This window comes from Phyllostomus discolor, chromosome 3, assembly GCF_004126475.2.
Source record: "Phyllostomus discolor isolate MPI-MPIP mPhyDis1 chromosome 3, mPhyDis1.pri.v3, whole genome shotgun sequence".
NCBI lineage: Eukaryota > Metazoa > Chordata > Mammalia > Chiroptera > Phyllostomidae > Phyllostomus > Phyllostomus discolor.
Genome location: NC_040905.2, coordinates 135,113,004 through 135,133,821, shown reverse-complemented (window position 1 = coordinate 135,133,821; position 20,818 = coordinate 135,113,004). Strand labels below are relative to the sequence as shown.

General features: G+C 36.2%; 1 protein-coding gene across 7 annotated transcripts in view; it reads right to left on the bottom strand.

The window, feature by feature from the left end:
• ERCC6L2 (ERCC excision repair 6 like 2) overlaps window positions 1-20,818 on the bottom strand; it is a 156,363-nt gene that overhangs the window by 78,406 nt on the left and 57,139 nt on the right. For all 7 annotated transcript variants that reach the window (XR_004902152.1, XM_028531466.2, XM_036021482.1 and 4 more), the window contains 5 exons: window positions 14,630-14,791; window positions 14,025-14,232; window positions 7,832-7,972; window positions 6,455-6,568; window positions 6,056-6,175 (listed from right to left, as the gene is read on the bottom strand). Coding sequence is in view for 6 of the 7 variants with exons in the window: in XM_028531466.2 (XP_028387267.1) it covers window positions 6,056-6,175; window positions 6,455-6,568; window positions 7,832-7,972; window positions 14,025-14,232; window positions 14,630-14,791 (745 nt within the window). In the remaining variant the exon portion in view is untranslated. The remainder of the gene's footprint in view (window positions 1-6,055; window positions 6,176-6,454; window positions 6,569-7,831; window positions 7,973-14,024; window positions 14,233-14,629; window positions 14,792-20,818) is intronic.

The following is a 20,818-nucleotide window of genomic DNA, read 5'->3' as shown; positions in this document are numbered from 1 at the left end:
TCACAATACCATAACAGTCCTAGAGGAGAAAATAGGCAGGGAAATCTCAGATATTCCATGTGGCAATATTTTTACCGATATGTCCTCTAGAGCAAAGGACATAACAGAAAGAATGAACAAGTGGGACTTCATCAAAATAAAAAGCTTCTTCATGGCTAAAGAAAACAGCATTAAAATGAAAAGAGAACCAACCATATGGGAAAATATATTTGCTAATGATACCTCAAACAAGGGTTTGATCTCCAAAATATATAAAGAACTCACACAACTCCACTCTAAGAAGACAAGCAACCCAATTAAAAAATGGGCAAAGGACCCAAACAGACACTTCTCCAAAGAGGACATACAGAGGGCCCAGAGACATATGAAAGGATGCTCAGCATCACTAGCTATCAGAGAGATGCAAATTAAAACCACAGTGGGATACCACTTCACACTGTTGAGAATGGCCATTATAAACAAATTAACAAACAGCAAGTGTTGGAGAGGTTGTGGAAAAAAAGGAACCATAGTGCACTGTTGGTGAGAATGCAGATTGCTACAGCTACTGTGGAAAACAGTGTGGAATTTCCTCAAAAAACTAAAAAAGGAACTCCCTTTTGACCCAGCAATTCCACTGCTGGGATTATACTCTAAGAATCCTGAAACACCAATTCAAAAGAACCTATGCACCTCAATGTTCATAGCAGCTCAATTTACAATAGCCAAATGCTGGAAGCAACCTAAGTGCCCATCAGTAAATGAGTAGATCAAAAACTATGGTACATTTAGACAATGGAATGCTATGCAGCAGAAAGAAAAAAGGAGCTCCTAATCTTTCACGACAGCATGGATAGATCTGCAGAGCTTTATGCTAAGTGAAATAAGCCAGGTAGTGAAAGACAAATTCCGTATGATCTCACCTATAAGTGGAACCTAAACAACAAAAGAAACAAGCAAGCAAAATATAACCAGCAACACTGAAATAAAGAACAAACTAACAGTAACCAGAGTCGGGGAGAGGAATGATGGGGTGGAAAAGGGGAAGGGTCATCAAGGAACATGCATAAAGGGCCCATGGACAAAGCCAAAGGGGGTAGGATTGCGGGTGAGAGGTGGTGATAGGTGGGGATAGGTGGGGTTGGGGGAGTGGTGGAGGGAAAATGGAGACAACTGTACTTGAACAACAATAAAAAAACTCTCTTAAAAAAAGAAGTATTAAAAAAAGAAGAGTGCACAGAAATCTACTCTGATTATTTGGGATAATATACCTACTGCATTTTCAGGTATTCTTGAATATCTTACAAGTAAAAAGGAAATCGAATGCTTTTGGATTGGAGGTATTTATTAGGCTTGTTAAAAAAAAACCCTCAGATTCATTAATGAAATAAATAACTGTAAATTAACATCCTGTATTAGAAATTTGAAAAATGACAGTGTAGTAAGTATAGGTTGGTGTCTTAACAATACAGGCCCAATATTTTATCACTCACTTATCCTTCACATACCCAGAAAATTCCCCTAAAAAGGAATCTTAAATTTGGGTTGCTCACAGCTGAGGAGGAATCTTGGGTCTAACTTGATTCAGATTAGTGAGGCACAGAGATTAAAATGACATTTGTATGATTCTAGCAGCACTAAACTGGGTGTCCTACTCTTTTTTTCCAGCCCCCATAGTAAGTGACTTTGTGGCATTTCCCAAGGGAAAGAAAAATGAGTATTCTCATCAGGGAAATAAGTGCAACTTGTGACCATCCCTTTGAATAGTAGTCGAGGTCAACAAAGATCTTGATACTTAAGAGAAAAAGCTGGAGTTCATGAGTGTAACTTTGAGGCTATGAAGGGTACAGTGGACATTATGTGCACAAATAAATTGTACCCACAGGCTAACCTATAATAAGAGAAATAGAACTAGGATCTTTTATCACCCAAATTAAAGAAGTACATGCAACTTGGAGTTCTTAACCACTTAGGCAATAATTCCACAATAAGCCTGTAGGTTTTCAATTACCAAATCACCACATGATGTTGCTAATCAAATGATGAAACACAGCCTGAAAAATATAATCCTTGCTTATTATTATCAGTCTCTGATTTGTTGGTGCTTTCTCAAAAAACAAGTAAATTACATGCTTCTTTCACATATAAAGACACTTAGCCTCAAGCAACAATTCAAGCTTGCTTTTACCCTTCTAAAAATTTTAATAAAATTTAAATGCAATAATTATCTTCATCAGACACTATTTTACTAAATATATAACTAATTAACAGTATATTTTGAATCATATATTTAATGGATATATAAGAATATAAAATGCAGTTATAAAATTTCATTTAATTTCAAGAGTGCTAACTTTTTTGTTAATAGTCAAAATGAATAAAATTCAAATAAATAGTAATAGAAATATAGTTTTCAAAGGAGACCATGATATTTGGAAATATTCTACTGGCTTAAATTATGGGATAATTAGCTCTGGGTGGGTGGTTCAGTTGGTTGGAGCATCATCCATACACCAAAGGTTGCAGGTTTGATTCTCAGTCAGGGCACATTCCTAGGTTGTGGGTTCAATCCCCGGTTGGGGCACATACAGGAGGCAGCCCATTGGTGTTTCTCTCTTGTATCAGTTTCTCTCTCTCTCTTTCACCCCCCTTTCTCTCTCTTTAAGTCAATAAACATATCCTCTTGGGTGAAGATTAAAAAAAAGTTATGAGTACTCAGTTTACATTAATGGGGCTTTTTATATTTTTAACTTAAAAAAATTAAATAAAAGTCAATAAAATAGATGGCAAAAATAGATTTACTATTGTTAGGAAATATAATTAGATTTGAAATATATGTTATAAAAATAAATCATAGAATATTCTCACTACTACAAACCTATTTATTTAAAAAAATACGTAATTTTCAACAAAGTGAGTATAAAGAAAACATACCTCGACATAATAAAGCTCATATATGACAATACCACAGCTAACATGCTTAATGATGAAAATTGAAAGCTTGTCCTCTAAGATCAGGAACAAGAAATGATAAAAATGCCTACTCTTGCCATTTTTATTCAACATAGCACTGGAAGTCTTAGCCAGATCAATTAGGCAAGTAAATAAATAAAATAAAAGGCAACCAAAAACCAAATCAGGAAAAATAAGTAAAACTGCCTCTATTTGTAGATACATGTTACATATAGAAAAAACCTGAAGACTACACCAAAAAAAAAAAAAAACGAAACCAAAACTATTTGAACTAATATACAAATTCAGTATACAGGGTGGGACAAAATTGGGTTACAGTTGTTCGTATGAAAAATAATACAATAATTGGTGAATAATAATACAAGAATAAACTCTGTGTTTTGCATACTTACAACTGTAAACCTATTTTCGCCCCGCCCTATAGTTGCAGAATACAAAATCAATATAGGAAAATCAGATGCATTTCTATACATTAATTACAACAATCAGAAAGAGAAATTAAGAAAACAATCTTATTTACAACTACACAAAAAATAAAACATCTAGGAACAAATATAACCAAGGAGATGAAAGACCTATAACACTAAAAACTGTTAAGACACTGATGCAAAAAACTGAAGAAGACACAAATAAATGTAAAGATATTCTGTGATCATGGATTAAATTAATATTGCTAAAACGTTTATAGTACCTAAAGCTATCTATAGATTCAATGCAATCCTTATAAAACTCCAGTGGCATTTTTCACAGAAGTAGAACAAACACTCCTAAAATTTGAATGGAACCACAAAAGACCCTGAATAGCCACAGCAATCTGAGAAAAAGGATCAAAGCTGAAGGCATCACAATTTCCAATTTAAAACTATATGACAAAGCAATAATAATCAAAACAGTACAGTACTGGCATAAAATGGACACAAAGATCAAGAGAATGGCATAGGAAGCCCAGCAATAAAACCACACATATATAGTCAATTAATTTAAACAAAGGAGGCAAGAATTTACAATGAGAAAAGGACAGACTCTTCATTAAATGGTGTTAGAAAAACTAGACAGCCACATGAAAGAGCATGAAGCTGATCTCAAAAAGATATCAGCACCCCCATGTTCACTGCAGCATTATTTACAGTAGCCAAGACATGGAAACAACATAAGTGTCTGTTAATGGATGAATGGATAGCAATATTACTCAGCCATAAAAAAGAAGGAAATCTGCCCTGACCAGTGTGGCTCACTTGATTGGGCATCATCCCACAAAGTGAAAGGTCACCATTTCAATTCCTGGCCAGGGCACATGCCTGGGCTATGGGTTTGGTCCCCAGTCAAGCACGTGTGAGAGGTATCAGGTTGATGTTTCTCTCTCACGTTGATGTTTCTCTACCGTTTTTTCTCCCTCCCTTCCCTTAAAAAAAAAATAAAGGAAACCCTGCTATTTGCTACAACATGAATAGACATCGAGGGAATTAAGTGAAATAAATCAAAGACAAATACTATATGATCTCACTGATATATGGAATTTTTAAAACAAAAGAAAATAAAACATCAAACTCATCCTGTACAGAGAATAGATTTAGTGCTTGCCAGAGGCAAGGGGTAGAGAACAGGTGAAATGGGTGATGGTAGTCAACAAGTATAAGCTCCCATAAGACAAGTAAATTCTGGGGATGTACTATACAGCATGGTGGCTGTAGTTAGCAAGACTATATTGTATATTTAAAAGGGAGTAGATCTTAAAAGTTTCCTCACAAGAAAAAAACATTGTAACTATGTGAGGTGATGGATATTAATTAGACTTACTGTGGTAATTATTTCAAAATATTTGCATGTATCAAATCATTATGTTGTATATCTAAAGTAATACAATATTACATGCCAATTGTATCTCTGTTAAAAAAAAGCACTCACAAGGTTTTAGGGTAATCTCCCTAGTTTACATTTTATACCATTGATTTAGAGGTCCAGGCAAACTAAACTATGCTGAGCTTATATAGATTAACTGCTAAAAATATTTTCAGAATTTCAAAGAAAAAAAAAACCCTACTTTGAATTACTTCCTTTTTTTGCCAAAAGAAATAACTTGCTTCTTGTTAATTAAAATATTAAGTTGGGAATTGCTCTGTAAAAATCTTTGATTTCATAAATAAAGATTGTTGATAAACAATCTTTAACAACTGAACAGTTGTTCGGTTAAACAACTAAATTCTGCTACAAGGAGGCTAGAACTGTCAGTATTTCATGCAGCTGTGACAGGCAATGCCCAGGGGTAGGGGGTCATGATTGGAGAACCTAGCATTACTTTTCAGAACCCTCCCTCAATTCATCACCAAGTGCACCAACAGGTCGGTGTCCCAGTATAAAGCAAAGGCTCTCTTTTTTTTTTTTTTTTTAAGATTTTATTTATTTATTTTTAGAGAGGGAAGGGAGGGAGATAGAGAGAGAGAGACAGAAACATCAATGTGCGGTTGCTGGGGTTATGGCCTGCAACCCAGGCATGTACCCTGGCTGGGAATCGAACCTGCGACACTTTGGTTCGCAGCCCACACTCAATCCACTGAGCTACGCCAGCCAGGGCTAAGCAAAGGCTCTCTTCCATAAATGAGATATAACAATCTTGTGATCTAGGTTGGCAAGTAAAAATAAGAGGCACAAAGTTCAGTCTAGACATAGAGGCCTTGAAAACCCTTAGAGATATAATAGAGAACTTAGAGAACTCTTCAAGAAGTTTCTTTCTCTGATTCTGAGCTCCTATCTTTATCCTCTTGGCATTCACATTTGTATATCTGGCAGATTATCTCCTTAAAAATTGGAAGACAAATTATTACACATGGGGCAAACAGCATACTTTTTTAGGAGGATATGAATCCAATACTATGGGAACATTTGAAATATATCTGGTATAACTGCTTCTAATTGAGAACCCACCAGATGCAGGTTCATAGTGAGCTAGTGAGTACAGATACAACTAGACCATTTGTCTTTGGCTACCACCTCTTCTCAATGATTGAGCCTCTGTTAATGATTAGCTGGTGTTCCTATCATACCATTTGATAAATATTTTGTATATCACTCTTATATGTATGCAAACTGAAAGAAGAACACTTGCCTTCATTTTTCCACTATATTTTGGATCAGAAAGTGTTTCAAAGGCTGCATCTTTGCTTTTCTGCACAAAATCTGGGAATCTGGAAAATACCTGATCATATATCCTTTTGATGAGTGTTTCCTTTAAAGGAAGAGGAAGATGAAAAGAAATATTAACTTAATATGTTTAAACCTATATAAATTGAATGCAAAATTATAAACAAAAGTTATTTTAACAAGTTTAGATTTTCTCACTTTGATTAAAAACTTAAGTGCATATACTTCTCTGACATGTACATTAAAAATGAATAAGTCAATTTCATAGAAAAAAACTTAAAGATATTTGGCTAGGTAATTTCATATCAAGTATAATATTTATACCAGATAGCATCACAAAGACATTTTAAAAGAGAACCCAAACCTGCTGTTTGGAGGTGCTAGCAGCCTGCAGTAGCGAGACGTGGTTAGCTACCTTCTGAAGGACTGCGAGGTAACTGAAGTACAAGGTTTTCACTGTTTCACCATGTGAATTAGTCTATAAGCAGAGAAATACAGAAAATAAAAACAAGCAAAGGACTAACATGACTATGTAATTACTTACGTCACAAAATACATCACTTGCAATAATATTTTTAATTGGGTTACTACTGGCACAATACATTCTGAGAAAATGATGGTCAACTTTTTATACCAAATGTCCATGAATCACATCATACTTTTGGTGAACCATAACGTAGTGATGTTTTTAACCAAAGAGGGGAGGATGTCCTCATTCCAAAAGTATTCACCCTCCTGATACAATCACAGAAATGCAGCATAAGAGGTTCATGGTAACAAAACTATGTGGTAAGGGGCAGTGTTATACGAACCCCTTTCCTCTCTCCTCTCACTTATATATTCCAAGGGTTCCTATGAATCTGGGCTATCACAAAAAAACTGAAGTTGTTAAAAACAGCAAAATAAATGAAAGTGAGAATAAATATCAATCTAGATAAATATTTATGTAGGGTCCCTCTGTGTGCAAAGTTATGTGACAGGTAACTTGATAATAAAATAGAGGTGAAAAAGGGAAATACAGATAGAAAGTAAAACATACTTGATTCTGAATGAAAATAAAATGCTTTCTAAATTGTACACAGTTTTTATTAAAATAATACTATATCTCATATCAGAATAATATTTTAAACTTGTGATGAAAGAGTCAATTTATTATTTAGTGGATAGTGAGACTTCCTGAAAGCGATGAAATTTCAAGATAAAAGCAGGATACTTCCCAGTAAAAGCTGAAAAGGAGGATATCAAATTGAAGCTACTTTCAAAAACTAGTTTGCTTGATTTTTTTTTTTTATCCTTACCAAAGGACATTTTTTTTCATTGCTTTTAGAGAGCAAGGAGGGGCAACAGGAAGGGACAGAGAGAGACATCAATGTGAGAGAGAAGCGTTGACTGGATGCTTCTCACACATGCCCAGATGGGTTGTGAATTGAACCTGCAACACAGGTACCTGCCCCAACCAGGAATGGAATTCTCAATCCCTCAGCTACTGGTTGATGCTCAAACTAACTGAGCCATGCTGGCCAGGGTCAAAACAGTCATTTTTGAAAATATATTTGAATCTTGTATTTTGCCATGACTACTATTTGATATTATAATATATTTTTTAAAACTATCTCTTTTCATTAACTTATGGCTTCTAAAGTAAAGAACTCTCTGTGGAAAACTTATTTTATCTGCTACTTACAATAGAATACTATATAATCAAAATAAGATAGTAAAGATATCAAACTAAAATGCTTGCCTTATAACAACAATTTCTCCTTTTTCGGCCACTACCGCAGGTACAAGGCTCAGAAGACTGAAGTATCAAAGTCACATCTTCTGTTTCTAATACTGTTTGATAGACAGCTTTCTGAAAATCTGTTAGAGAACAATACACCATCTGCCAAGAAAAACACAAGGTAATTATTAGTATTTTTTCTATAGTGATAATAATCACAATACACATCCAGTTTCATAGCTTGCAATAGTAAAAATTGCTCATAAACTAAATTATTCTTCTAGATACATGATTATAACAATTTCTCAGAAATCTCCTATATTTTTTGCTAACACCCTAGCCAAAACTATACAAATTATAACTTTATTTTCAAATATATCTCAAAGAGTTTGTTTTTTAATTAAAAGGAATCAAAATATGAAGAAAACAACTTATGAGATTTCCTTTTACAGGTGGGGTAAAAGTATGTTTACAGTTGTGAGTATGCAAAATACACAGTTTATTCTTGTGTTATTATTTATTATCATATTATTTTCTTTTTTTTTAATATATTTTATTGATTATGCTATTACAGTTGTCCCATTTCCCCCTTCACTGCCCTCCACCCTGTGCCCCCTCTCCCACCCACCTTCCCCCACTTTAGTCCATGTCCATATGTCATACTTATGAGTTCTTTAGCTTCTACATTTCCCGTACTATTCTTGCCCTCCCCCTATCTATTTTCAACCTACATTCTATGCTACTTATTCTCTATACCTTTTCCCCCTCTCTCCTCCTCCCACCCCTACTGCTAGCCCCCCCTTGTGCCCTCTATTTCTGTGGTTCTGTTCCTATTCTAGTTGTTTACTTAGTTTCTTTTGGTTTTGCTTTAGGTGTGGTTGTTAATAATTGTGAGTTTGCTGTCCTTTTACTATACATGTCTTTTTATCTTCTTTTCTTAGATAAGTCCCTTTAGCATTTCATAAAGTAAGGGCTTGGTGATGATGAACTCCTTTAATTTGACCTTATCTGAAAAGCACTTTATCTTCTCTTCCATTCTAAATGAGAGCTTTGCTGGATAGAGCAATCTGGGATGTAGGTCCTTGTCTTTCATGACTTGGAATATTTCTTTCCAGCCCCTTCTTGCCTGTAAGGTCTCTTTTGAGAAATCAGCTGACAGTCTGATGGGAACTCCTTTGTAGGTTACTGTCCCCTTATCTCTTGCTGCTTCTAGGATTCTCTCCTTCGTTTTTACCTTGGCTAATGTAATTATGATGTGCCTTGGTGTGTTTCTTCTTGGGTCCAACTTCTTTGGGGCTCTCTGTGCTCCTTGGATTTCTTGGAAGACTGTTCCCTTTGCCAGTTTGGGGAAGTTCTCCTTTATTATTTGTTCAAATAACTTTTCCACTTGTTGGTCTTCCCCTTCTGGTACCCCTATAATTCGGATGTTGGAACGTTTAAAGGTGTCCTCGATGGTCTTAAGCTTTTCTTCGATTTTTTGAATTCTTATTTCATCATGCTCTCCTGCTTGGTTGATTCTATCTTCTTTCTGGTCCACTGTGTTGTTTTGAGACTCAGATTCCTTCCTTTCACAATTGGCTCTCCTCCGTATGTCTTCCTGCATCCCTTTTATGGTAATCTGCATTTTTTCATGTAATTTGGATCCAAAATCCACCAGTTCCGTGAGCTTCCTGATCACCAGTGTTTTGAACTGTGCATCTGATAGATTGGCTATTTCTTGGTCACTCAAAAGGATGAGTCCTGGGGGTCTGATCTGTTCTGCTGGAAACATGTCTTACGTCTTTCCCTATCTCTCCTATTATTTTACTTATTTATTTATTTTTTCTCCGGTCTGGTCACTCTTGTTACGGTGGGGGGCGGAGCCTTAGGTGTTCACCAGTGCTGGGCGCCCCAGTCGCTAGCTTGTGACGTTATATGTGGGGGCAGGGGCGGGAGCGGGGACAGGAGGGATCAATGGCGACCCTTCCGTTCTCCTGGAGTCAGACACTTCCCTGGGCTTCTGGGCCGTGAGCTCTGCCCTGGTCCCCAGTCACTGCCCCACTGATTCCCCCAGCTGCTGCTTGCGTACTCAGGGATCACCGCTACACCACTGCGCTCTTGCGTCCCAGATTGCTGTCGCGCCGATTTTGCGCCAAATTTCCCCCAACCTACGCGCGCCTACGACCCGAGCCAACCCCCGCGCCCGCTCGCTCAGCTCGGAGTCCCCTACCAGTCTGGATGTACGGGTCTACTTCAACTTCTAGGCTGTTCGACTTCCATTTAGATAAATCCTCTGACAGCTCTGATATTATGACTGCAAATCATTGTTGTAAATTATTGTGGTTCTGTTCTTGGTTGTGCGAGGAGGTACGGTGTGCCCACCTATTCCTCCATCTTGCCGGAAGCTATTATCATATTATTTTCTATTCAAAAAATTGTAAACCTACTTTTGCCTCATCCTGTATATTTCTCAAAATTGTGGGTGTTTTCAGGGTTCCACATTATTAGTGTACCATGCAAATAAATTATTAAAATTTAGGTCAAATCAGAAACTAGATAAGAAACAATGGAAAACTTTAGAACAATGGTAAGAATTATAATTACAGAATTACTTGAAAAACTTAGAAAAATATTAAAAGCTTCAAATTACTGCAAAAAAGCTAAAGTATTTGTATTTAGTATCTTTCTATAAATTTCTAAGATTAGTAATGATAAGAGCCAAGTAAATATCCATAAAAGCAATTACAAGTTGCTATTTTGTACCCAATTTCAAAAAGAGAAAAAAGATGATAAAATAATGCCATAAGTTTCTGGGGATAAAATTTATATTGTACTTCCAGGAGTACTAGTAATTGGTAAAATTCTTCCAGCTATAGCTATATGTAACTAGGGTCATAAACCTAAATATACTTATAATAGGGCTTTGAGCAATGTGAATAATAGAGAAAAGCCATTTATTTATAAAGTTATATGTGTATATCACTACAATAAAATATTACTGTCAAATATGACAAAAATGTGCATCTGAGCAAATATAGGGATAGCTACATAAAACAATGCTAGATTTAAAAAAAACCTACCATATTTTTTGGACTATAAGACGCACCCCCCCTCTTATAGTCCAAATGTAGTTTTACATTTACATTGGTGAAATATTATATTATGTTATTAAATATTTTACCACATTTTTTTTGTTTCAAAATTATTTTCCTGTTTTCCTCTAAAGCCTAGGTGCATCTTATGGTCCAAAAAATATGGTGTATATATATTTGCTATATCTTGACTGTACTGAATACAAAAGTAGATATAAAAATTAAAAAGAGGATGTAGAAGATGGGGGTTGATGATTAAGGCATGGAGGGAATTTTGAGTTACTATTTTTCCCAGCTTTATTGAGATATAATTGACATATAACATTGTGTAAGTTTAAGATGTATAATGTGATAATTTCATACATATATACATTATAAAATTATTACCACAAGGTTAGTTAACCACATACATTACTTCATATAATGACATTTTAATTTTTTTTGTGGTTAGAACATTTAAAATTTATTCACTTAGCAACTCTGAAACATACACTATAGTACTGTTAACAATATAGTCTATGTTATGCAACTATGTTATACATTAGATCCCCAGAAATTATTCATCTTATAATTGAAGGCTGTACCCTTTGACTAATATCTATCCATTTCCCCTGACCCTTAGCCCCTGGCAACCACCATTCTTCTCTGTTTCTATGAGTGTGGCTTTTTAAAATAAATATTCTACATATAGGTGAGATTGTACAGTATTTTCTTTCTCTGTCTGACTTATTTTATTTAGCACAATGACTTCAAGGTCCATCCATGTTTTCACAAATTATAGATTTCCTTCTTTTTTTATAGCTGAATAATATTCCATTATATATCTATATATCACAAAATCTTTATTCATTCATCTGTCAACAGACACTTAATATTGTTTCCATGTCTTTACTACTGTGAATAACAGCAATAACCATGGGACTTCATGCATCTTTATAAGAGTAAGTTCATGTCCTTTGGATATATATCCAAGAGTGGGTCTGCTGGAGCATATGGTAGTTCTAGCTTTAATTGGGGGGGAACTCCCATACAATTTTCCATAGTAGCTCTACTAATTTACATTCCCACAAACAGTGCACCAGGCGTCACTTTCCTTTACATGATCACCAACACTTGTATGCTTGTCTTTTTTATATTGCCATTCTAACAGGCATGAGGTAATGTTGAACTGTGGTTTTGGTTTGCATTTCCCTGATAATTAGTGATGTTGAGCATCTTTTCACATACCTGTTGGCCAGTACCTATGGGCCACTGGTATGTATTCTCTGGAGAAAAAATGTCTATTCAGATCAGATTAGTGTTTAATTAGATTATTATTGTTACTGAGTTGTATAAATCCCTTATATATTTTGCATATTAACCTCTTATTCATTCTGTTGATTGTTTCTTTTGTGGCACAGAGGTTTCTATTTTGATATAGTCTCATTTGTTTATTTTCACTTGGGCTTTTGGTGTCATATCCAAAATATCACCTCCAAGACCAGTGTCAAGGAGCGTTTTCCCTATGCTTTCTTCTAGTTTTATGGTTTCAGGTGTTATATTTAAGTCTTTTATCCATTTTGAGTTAATTTTTTGTGAGTGGTATAAAACAAGAGTCCAACAGCATTCTATCACATGTGAATACCCAATCATTTATTTAAAAAACTATCTTCATTGAGTGTTATTGGCTCCCTTGTCAAATATTAGTTGACTGTATATGCATGGGTTTATTTCTGGGCTCTCTATTTTATTTCTTTGGTCTATGTTTCTATTTTTATGCCAGTACCATACTGTTCTGATTACTATAGCTTCATAATATAGTTTGAGATTATTTTTAACAATATTAATTCTTTTAATCCACAAACATGTGATATCTTTCCATTTATCTGTGATTTCTTCATTTTCTTTCATCATCTTATAGTTTTTCATGTACAGGTCTTTTACTTCCCTGGTTAAATTTATTCCTAAGTATTATTTTATTATTCAGTTGGTATTATTAAAACGTAGTAACATTTACTGAACACTTTTTTCATGTCACACATTTTAGAGCAACAACATGAGGCAGGCACTGTTATCATCTTTCCCATGTAAATGATAAAGAAACCAAGGTTTGAGAGACTTAGCAAATTGTTCAAGGTTATAAAACTCATAAGCAGGGGAGTGAGGATTCAAACCTATGGCATTTGATTTCAGAGCCCAATCTCTAAACTTTTTTGTGCAACTTTCTTTTCATATTTTTATGGTTTAGTATTCCTACTAGACAGACAACTAAATAATATACATTAAATTTCACAAAACAGTTTTAAAAAGTGGAGGTTCATGAAGTTTTCCAATTAAATAATATTTGCTTTAAATCAAAAAGTCAAATGTTATATCAGTTTCTCAACTTGAAGATCAGTATCATATTTTTCTTGCAAATCTATCTTTTAAAGTAATGATCAACAGGATATCCTAAGACTAGAGGGTACTGATAGGATTGCCCTTATTTGGGACAACATTAGTTAGATTTACTTTACAGTAATTTATAGAATCTTTAGTCTATTGTCTGAGCTAGAAGAACCACATAAAAACTATAAAAAAGAACTACTATATTTAAAAAAATTCTAAGGTCAACTCTTCAAATCTCCTTAAACAATGAGTAGAATTCAACTGTACTTTTCCTACAAAGTTGTAAAAGTAGGCTAGTTGTGTCACTGCAAATAGCATTCTATAAGAAACAAATCTATAATAACAAAAAGTTTTCAACCACTTTGGTCTTGTAGCTAGAGTTAAGGTATGAAAGAATAAACTGAGCTGTAGATAGTAGACAATGTAGGAATCACAAAATATGAACAGAAAACACATTAGGGAGAGAAGTTCTTCTTTCTTCATTGAGGAAGAATTACATAGAAAGTATTTTGTTCTAAAATAAGAAAAATGAGCTTAATACATACTAATAATATACCTGTTAGTGGACAGGTCAGTAAAGTTAGTAAAGAAAATGATTGGGCTTAATCGTGGTTTTTCTAAAATTCTGCATAAAGCAAGTTTATTCACACCAAGTAAAAGGCAAAAAAAACTATATTCAAAAAATATCACAGGAGACAGACTTTCTCTTGAAAATATTTTTTTTTCAGAAAAAATAAAACACAATTAGAAATAATATATACAAATGCAGTTCTCACCCGGTCTTCCTTCTTAGGCAACTGATTCTTGATGAGAATCTTGGTACGCCTGAGAAACCATCCAGCCATCTTTGTCGCAAGCCTTCGCATGGCCTTTCGGCCAGTAGCTAGTTCTCTTTTTGTTGCTGTGTGTCTCTGACCATGTTCTACTGGATCAGAAAACTGCTTCTTGAAGTGGATCCTGCTACCTAAAAGTCCTGGTACAGCCCTTTATCAAGGCATTAAGAAAATGTTAGGGCTTTATTAAATTATCCAAAAGAAAAACATTGGCTTCTTTTTGCTTCTAAAAAATAGACTAAGTCACTTGTTTGTTAATGACAGAAATAGCAAAAGGCAAGTAAACATAACATTCTTTCTTTATGACATTTTTGGTAAATAACTATAAGATGATAATAAAATTGGTAAATTAGTTCAGATATTTAATTCAGGGAATAAGAGTAAAGATAGGTTTTCATAGGACTCTATTTTGTATACTATGTTTGGGATCAAGTACTTCTGTAAACAGACAAATAATTGTATTTTTTCCCCCAGAAACTAATAGTTAGCAAACAAGGTAACATTAAGTTAGAGATGTATTAAATAAAAAAGAAAGTGTTAGCACTCACCAGTCCATAACACACCACAGTTCTTTCATATTGTTCTGAAGAATGGTTCCAGTGAGGCCAATACGAACGTTACATTTTAAAGCTTTCATAACTTCTGTTACTCTAGCCTTTGGATTCTTGATTCTATGAGCTTCATCCACAATGACAGCTGACCATTCTAAACTATTAAGTGATAACAAAAAGGGGGAAAGGTTGAGAAAATGTCCTTTTTCCAGCTTATATAATTTTAGAAAGCAGCTCTATCAAAATTTTGGAGGTTTTTTCCCTCTCTACTCTCTGATGATAGCATTCTGACCAAGCATTTTCACCTAGTTAGTTAAATGGTTATAGTTTGGACAATCCATGAAAATAAAATGTATATGGAGACAAAAGAATATAGACAATCTATGTAATTATGGTGAAATTAAAACAAAAACTCATTCAAACATTACTAAAGTGACAAAAAATTTAAATATGAGAAATAAATATATAAAAAGCAATACTTGCAATGTTAAATCTGAATGTAAATGTCAATATAAACTTATGATTTTAAAAGCTATATTATATAGCTATATAATATAGCTCTATCTGCTAAAAAAAAGTTTAGGATTGATTGTTATCACAGTAGCAACAAGCACCCATAGCCGTCAATCAACTAAAAGGGAACCAGCGCCCCATGGAGAAATGGTTGATATCAACTGTGCAGCACAGATGTTCAAAGATAAATGGGGGCATGTCCAAAGGACACAGGTTCCAGGCTAACTGGAGATTTTGAGCATCATTAAGAATGATGCTGGAGAGGGAAGATGGTAGTCAGGTAGGAGGGAGTGGATTCCACTTCCCCTACACACGGGAGAAAAACCTAGCCAGTCTATGGAGGAACAAAGCAAACAGCCAACAGTACCTCAGCATATATGAAGATAGGAGACCAAAAATTATATTGGACTTTGAAAAACCAGATGGCAAGGAGTGTGCTTCAGGACAATAAGGTCCCTGGAACTCGGGCAGCTGCAGCCCCAGGCCCGGTGCCCACTGGGTCTGCCACAGGGGTTTTGGGAGACAGCCGAGTCTACAGCTCCCTCCCCAACCAAACAAGGTTTGAGCAGCACTGGGAGAGACCTGGTTGCTTGAAGTTGCAGGGAGGGGAATACAGACTAAGTGGCAAACACACAGGGACTGTGAGCACCCACAGAGTTGTGGACGTCAGCTTAGGAGAGTTGAGAGTTGGGCCGTGAGGGGGCCTGAAATGAATAATCCCCCATCTGGTTGGAGAATTGGGCAGTGTGAGAGGCCAGGGCTCTGTGCAGAGTGGCAGGCTTGAGAGGGAGCAATTTCTCAAAAAGTGAAAGTGAAAAGAGACCCTGGTTGGGGAATTCTCCTGCATCAGCTACTCTGGCCTCCTCCCCACCCAGCTGGGCAGTGCTCCCAAGGTGGTGCGGAAGGCCCTGCACATACCCATACCCCTGGGAGAGTCCACTCTGAGGAAGGCCCTGAGCCCACACACGTAACCCTGGGGAAAGTGTGCTCTGCGGAAGGCCTGGATCCCACACCTAAAGCCCAGGGGAGAGGCACCTGGCTAGCCCTGGGGAGAGTGCATGGCTAGACCAGGAGAGGGTATGCACCTGAGGCTGACTGAGTGTGGATCAGGAAGAGAGAAAGATGAAACCAATTGCCCCTCAGCCTGCTGCAGCCAGCAAGACCAGCAAAATGATTTGGCCAGTTTGGGACCAGCAAGATGTTTTTTTTAGTAATTCTTTATTTTCTTATTATTACTTTTATATCTTTCAACTCCTTTGTTCTCTATTGTTTTTTCTTGATTTATTCCTTTTTCACTTCCTTCCAATTTTATCTCTTCTTCCTTCCTTCTTCTTTTTATTTTTTAAATTCCCACAAATGAGACAAAAAAAACGTGAAACTGTGAAAAGACCAGAGTTGGGCCGTAAGAGGGGTCATCCCAACAGTTAAGACAGTGCAACAAATTTCACTTTGCTATTACAGAGGACTCACAAGTTACTGCATATTTGTATTATTATTTTTTCATTATTCTTACATCTTTTATTTTAATAGTATGTTTGTATTCCTCTTCTTCCTGTTTAGTCTACTTTGCTTGACTGGTTAAATTGTATCGTTTGACATGTTTCCCCTGTTCTCTCTTTCATAGTGTATTGTTAATTTACTGTCCTTCACTACACTTGTGTTCCATTAGCACACTACTCAAAGTCCTAGACTCCCTATTCTTGTTATCTAAATCACATAGATTCTGTCATATGATTGTTATTACATTATTATTGTAAATAACAGCTACTCCATACAATTTTAAATACTACACAATACCCCTCCCCGATATTAGACCACTCCACGGTTTCCTGAACTCTATTACTATGGTGGATAACTCTATTCTCTCACACACTACACCTATTTACTATCCTTTACTCTCACCTTACCTCAGAATCTGACCTCCCACAACCTCACTGCTTTCTAGATCTAACTAACTATCCTTCCCTCCCCAACAAGAATCTTATCTTCTTTCCATCCTTTCCAAAAAGTAACTAGTTGGGTGGGATATCACAGTTAGCACTATACATAGCCAAAGAATCTCCTATTCTTCTCTAATGGCCGCTACTGTAAATATCATAGAATACTCTCTTGCTGTCTTCAACCATTTTGCCTTCCCCCTCCAACTGATCACAAAAAAGAGTAGGTGGAAGCTGTGAACACCAGGATACCCGCTGGAAGAGGAAACCCAACAACAAAGGAACCAATAAGAGATAACAACAGAAGAAGGTGAAGGAGGGAGTGGAAGCCACACTAGCCTCAATCCAGGACCTATCTGAAAATACAACTAAATAGTGGAGAAATTACCCAGAACAAACAACTGAACAAGAGCAAGAAAGAATCCTCAAAACCTTGTACGCACGGAAGAACCAGCTTCAACAACACCTGCCCACATTAGCACAACAAAATACAAGAGGAGATGGAAAGAGTGACCCTCAGTTAACCAGCCAGTGAGAAGGACCCACCAAAGAAAGACCCAACAACAATCAAAACGCAAAAACAAACACAGGTAACTTAAAGGACAGCCCAGGACCAGTGAGATCGAGGAGATCAAGGAGATAGATAGCACCACTGAATCTCACAGGTATTCTACCACAGAAATTCACATCATAAACCCAGGGAGTCAGAACAGTTAAACTTAAGAAGCTGAGGCTAACAAGGAGAGTCTCACAAACAACAGGAAGACAAAGAAACAATCCCCAAATGAAAGGAAAGGAGGAACCCTCAGAAAGAATGCTAAATGAAATAGAAGCAACTCAACTATCAGATATTAAGTTCAAAGCAATGGTTAATCAGGAAGCTCAATGAGCTCACTGAGAAACTACAGGGAAACTACAGTGAACTCACTGCAAACTATATCAACATGAAAAAGGAAATAGAAGCCCTGGCTGGCGTAGCTCAGTGGATTGAGCGCAGACTGGGAACCAAAGTGTCCCAGGTTCGATTCCCAGCCAGGGTATATTCCTGGGTTGCAGGCCATAACCCCCAGCAACTGCACATTGATGTTTCTCTCCCTCTCTCTCTCTCTCTCTCTCTCTACCTCCTTCCCTCCCTCCCCTCTCTAAAAATAAATAAATAAAATCTTAAAAAAAAAAGGAAAAGGAAATAGAAACCATAAACAAGGGCCAAGAGGAAATGAAGAATACAACTTCTGAATGAAGGAACACAGTACAAGGAATCAAAAGCAGACTTGATGAAGCAGAAGATCGGATCAGTGAGCTGGAGGACAAAGTAGAAAAAAACACCCAGAAAAGAGCAAGAAAAAGAAAAGGGGCTCAGAAAGAATGAAGAGAGATTAAGAGAAATGCAGGACCATATGAAACACAGTAATATCCATATAATAGGGATACCAGAAGGAGAAGAAGAAGAGCAAGGGACAGAAAACCTGTTTGAAACAGTAATGATGGAAAACTTCCCTAATTTGATGAGAGAAAAAGTCACACAAATCCAGGAAACACAGAGAGTCCCAATCAAGAGGAACCCAAAGAGGACCACTTTAAGACACATCATAATTAAAATGGCAAAATTCCAAGACGGAGAGAGAATCTTAAAGGCAGCAAGGGAGAAACAGGAAGTAAGGCCAGCAGCTGACTTCTCAATGGAAACGCTCCAAGCCAGAAGAGAATGGCATGAAATATTCCAAGTAATGAGAACCAGAGGCCTATGACCCAGTAAGACTCAATCAAGATAGAAAGCCAAATAAGGAGCTTCCCAGACAAAAGAAGTCTAAAAGAATACACCTCCACCAAACCACTTCTGCAAGAGATGCTAAAGGGCCTGCTTTAAGGAAAAGGAAAAGAGAGAGAGAGGAACAAAGGTACGAAAATGGCAATGAATAAGTACCTGTCAATAATAACCTTAAACGTAAATGGATTAAATGCTCCAATCAAAAGACACAGATGGCTGAATGGATAAGAAAGCATGACCCACACATATGCTGCCTACAAGAGACCCACTTCAGGACAAAAGACCTACACAGACTGAAAGTGAAGGGCTGGAAACAAATTTTCCAAGCAAATGGACAGGGAAAAAAAGCCAGGGTAGCAATACTGATATCAGACAAAATAGTCTTCAAAGAAAGGGTCATAAAGAGAGACCCATAAGGTCACTTCATAATACTCAAGGGAAGAATCCAAAAGACATAAACATTGTAAATATATATGCACCCAACATAGGAGCACCCAAATACATAAAGAAAACCTTAGAACACTTCAAGAAAGATACTGAGAGCAACACAATTATACTAGGGGATTTTAACACCCCAGTGTCAAAAATCGACAGATATTCCAAATAAAATATCAATAAAGATATTGTGGCATTGAACAATGCCCTAGAAGAAATGGACTCAACTGATACATATAGAGCCCTTCATCTCAAAGAAGCAAAATACACATTCTTTTTAAGTGAACATGGAACATTTTCAAAGACAGACCACATGACAAGACATAAAACAAGCCTCAAAAAATTCAAGAAAACTGAAATCACATCAAGCATTTTCCCCCACCATAAGGGACTGAAACCAGAAACCAACCCCAAGGAAAAAAACCCAAAACACTCAACATCATGGAGATTGAATACCGTGCTATTAAACAATCAATGGTCAAGAATGAAATTAGGGAAAAAATCAAAACATTTCTGGAAACAAACAAAAATGAACTTGCAACTACCCCAAACTTATGGGACACAGCAAAAGCAGTCCTCAGAGGGAAGTTCATAGTGATACAAGCCTACCAAAAAAAGATAGAAATATTTCAAACAACCTAACCCTATGGCTACAAGAACTCAAGGAACAACAACAAAGACAGCCCAGAGCACGTAGAAGGAAGGAAATAACCAAGATCAGAGCAGAATTAAATGACATAGAGACTAAAAGCATAATTCTAAGAATCAATGAATCCAGGAGCTGGTTCTTTGAAAAGAAAAATAAAATTGACAAGCATTTAAGCAGGCTCATGAAAAAAAGAGAGAGGACCCAAATAAACACAATCAGAAATGAAAGAGCAGAGATTACAACTGATACCACAGAAATACAAAGGATTGTAAGAAATTACTACAAAGAACTGTATGCCAAGAAATTTGGAAACCTAGGTGAAATGCACAAATTTCTAGAAAAATATAATCTTCCAAAACTCAATAAAAAAGAAGCAGAAAGCCTGAACAGACCAATAACAGCAGGTGAAACTGAAGCATTAATCAAAAAACTCCCGAAACACAAAAGCCTGGGTCCGTATGGTTTCACAAGAGAATTCTACAAAGCATTTAAGGGAGAGCTAACCTCTATCCTTCACAGACTATTCCAAAAAATCCAAAATGATGAAAGACTCCCAAACTCTTTTTACGAAGCCAGCATCATCCTAATCCCAAAACCAGAAAAAGACACAACAAAGAAAGAAAACTTGAGGCCAATATCACTGATGAACACAGATGATAAAATGCTCAACAAAATATTGGCAAACTGCATCCAACAATACATTAAAAAGATCATACACTGTGACCAAGTGGGATTCATTGCAGGGATGCAAGGATGGTATAATACTTGCAAATCAATAAGTGTAATAATACATCACATAAACAAAAGCAAACACAAAAATCACATGATCTTATCAATAGATGTGGAAAAAGTGTTTAATAAGGTACAGCTCCCATTTATGATAA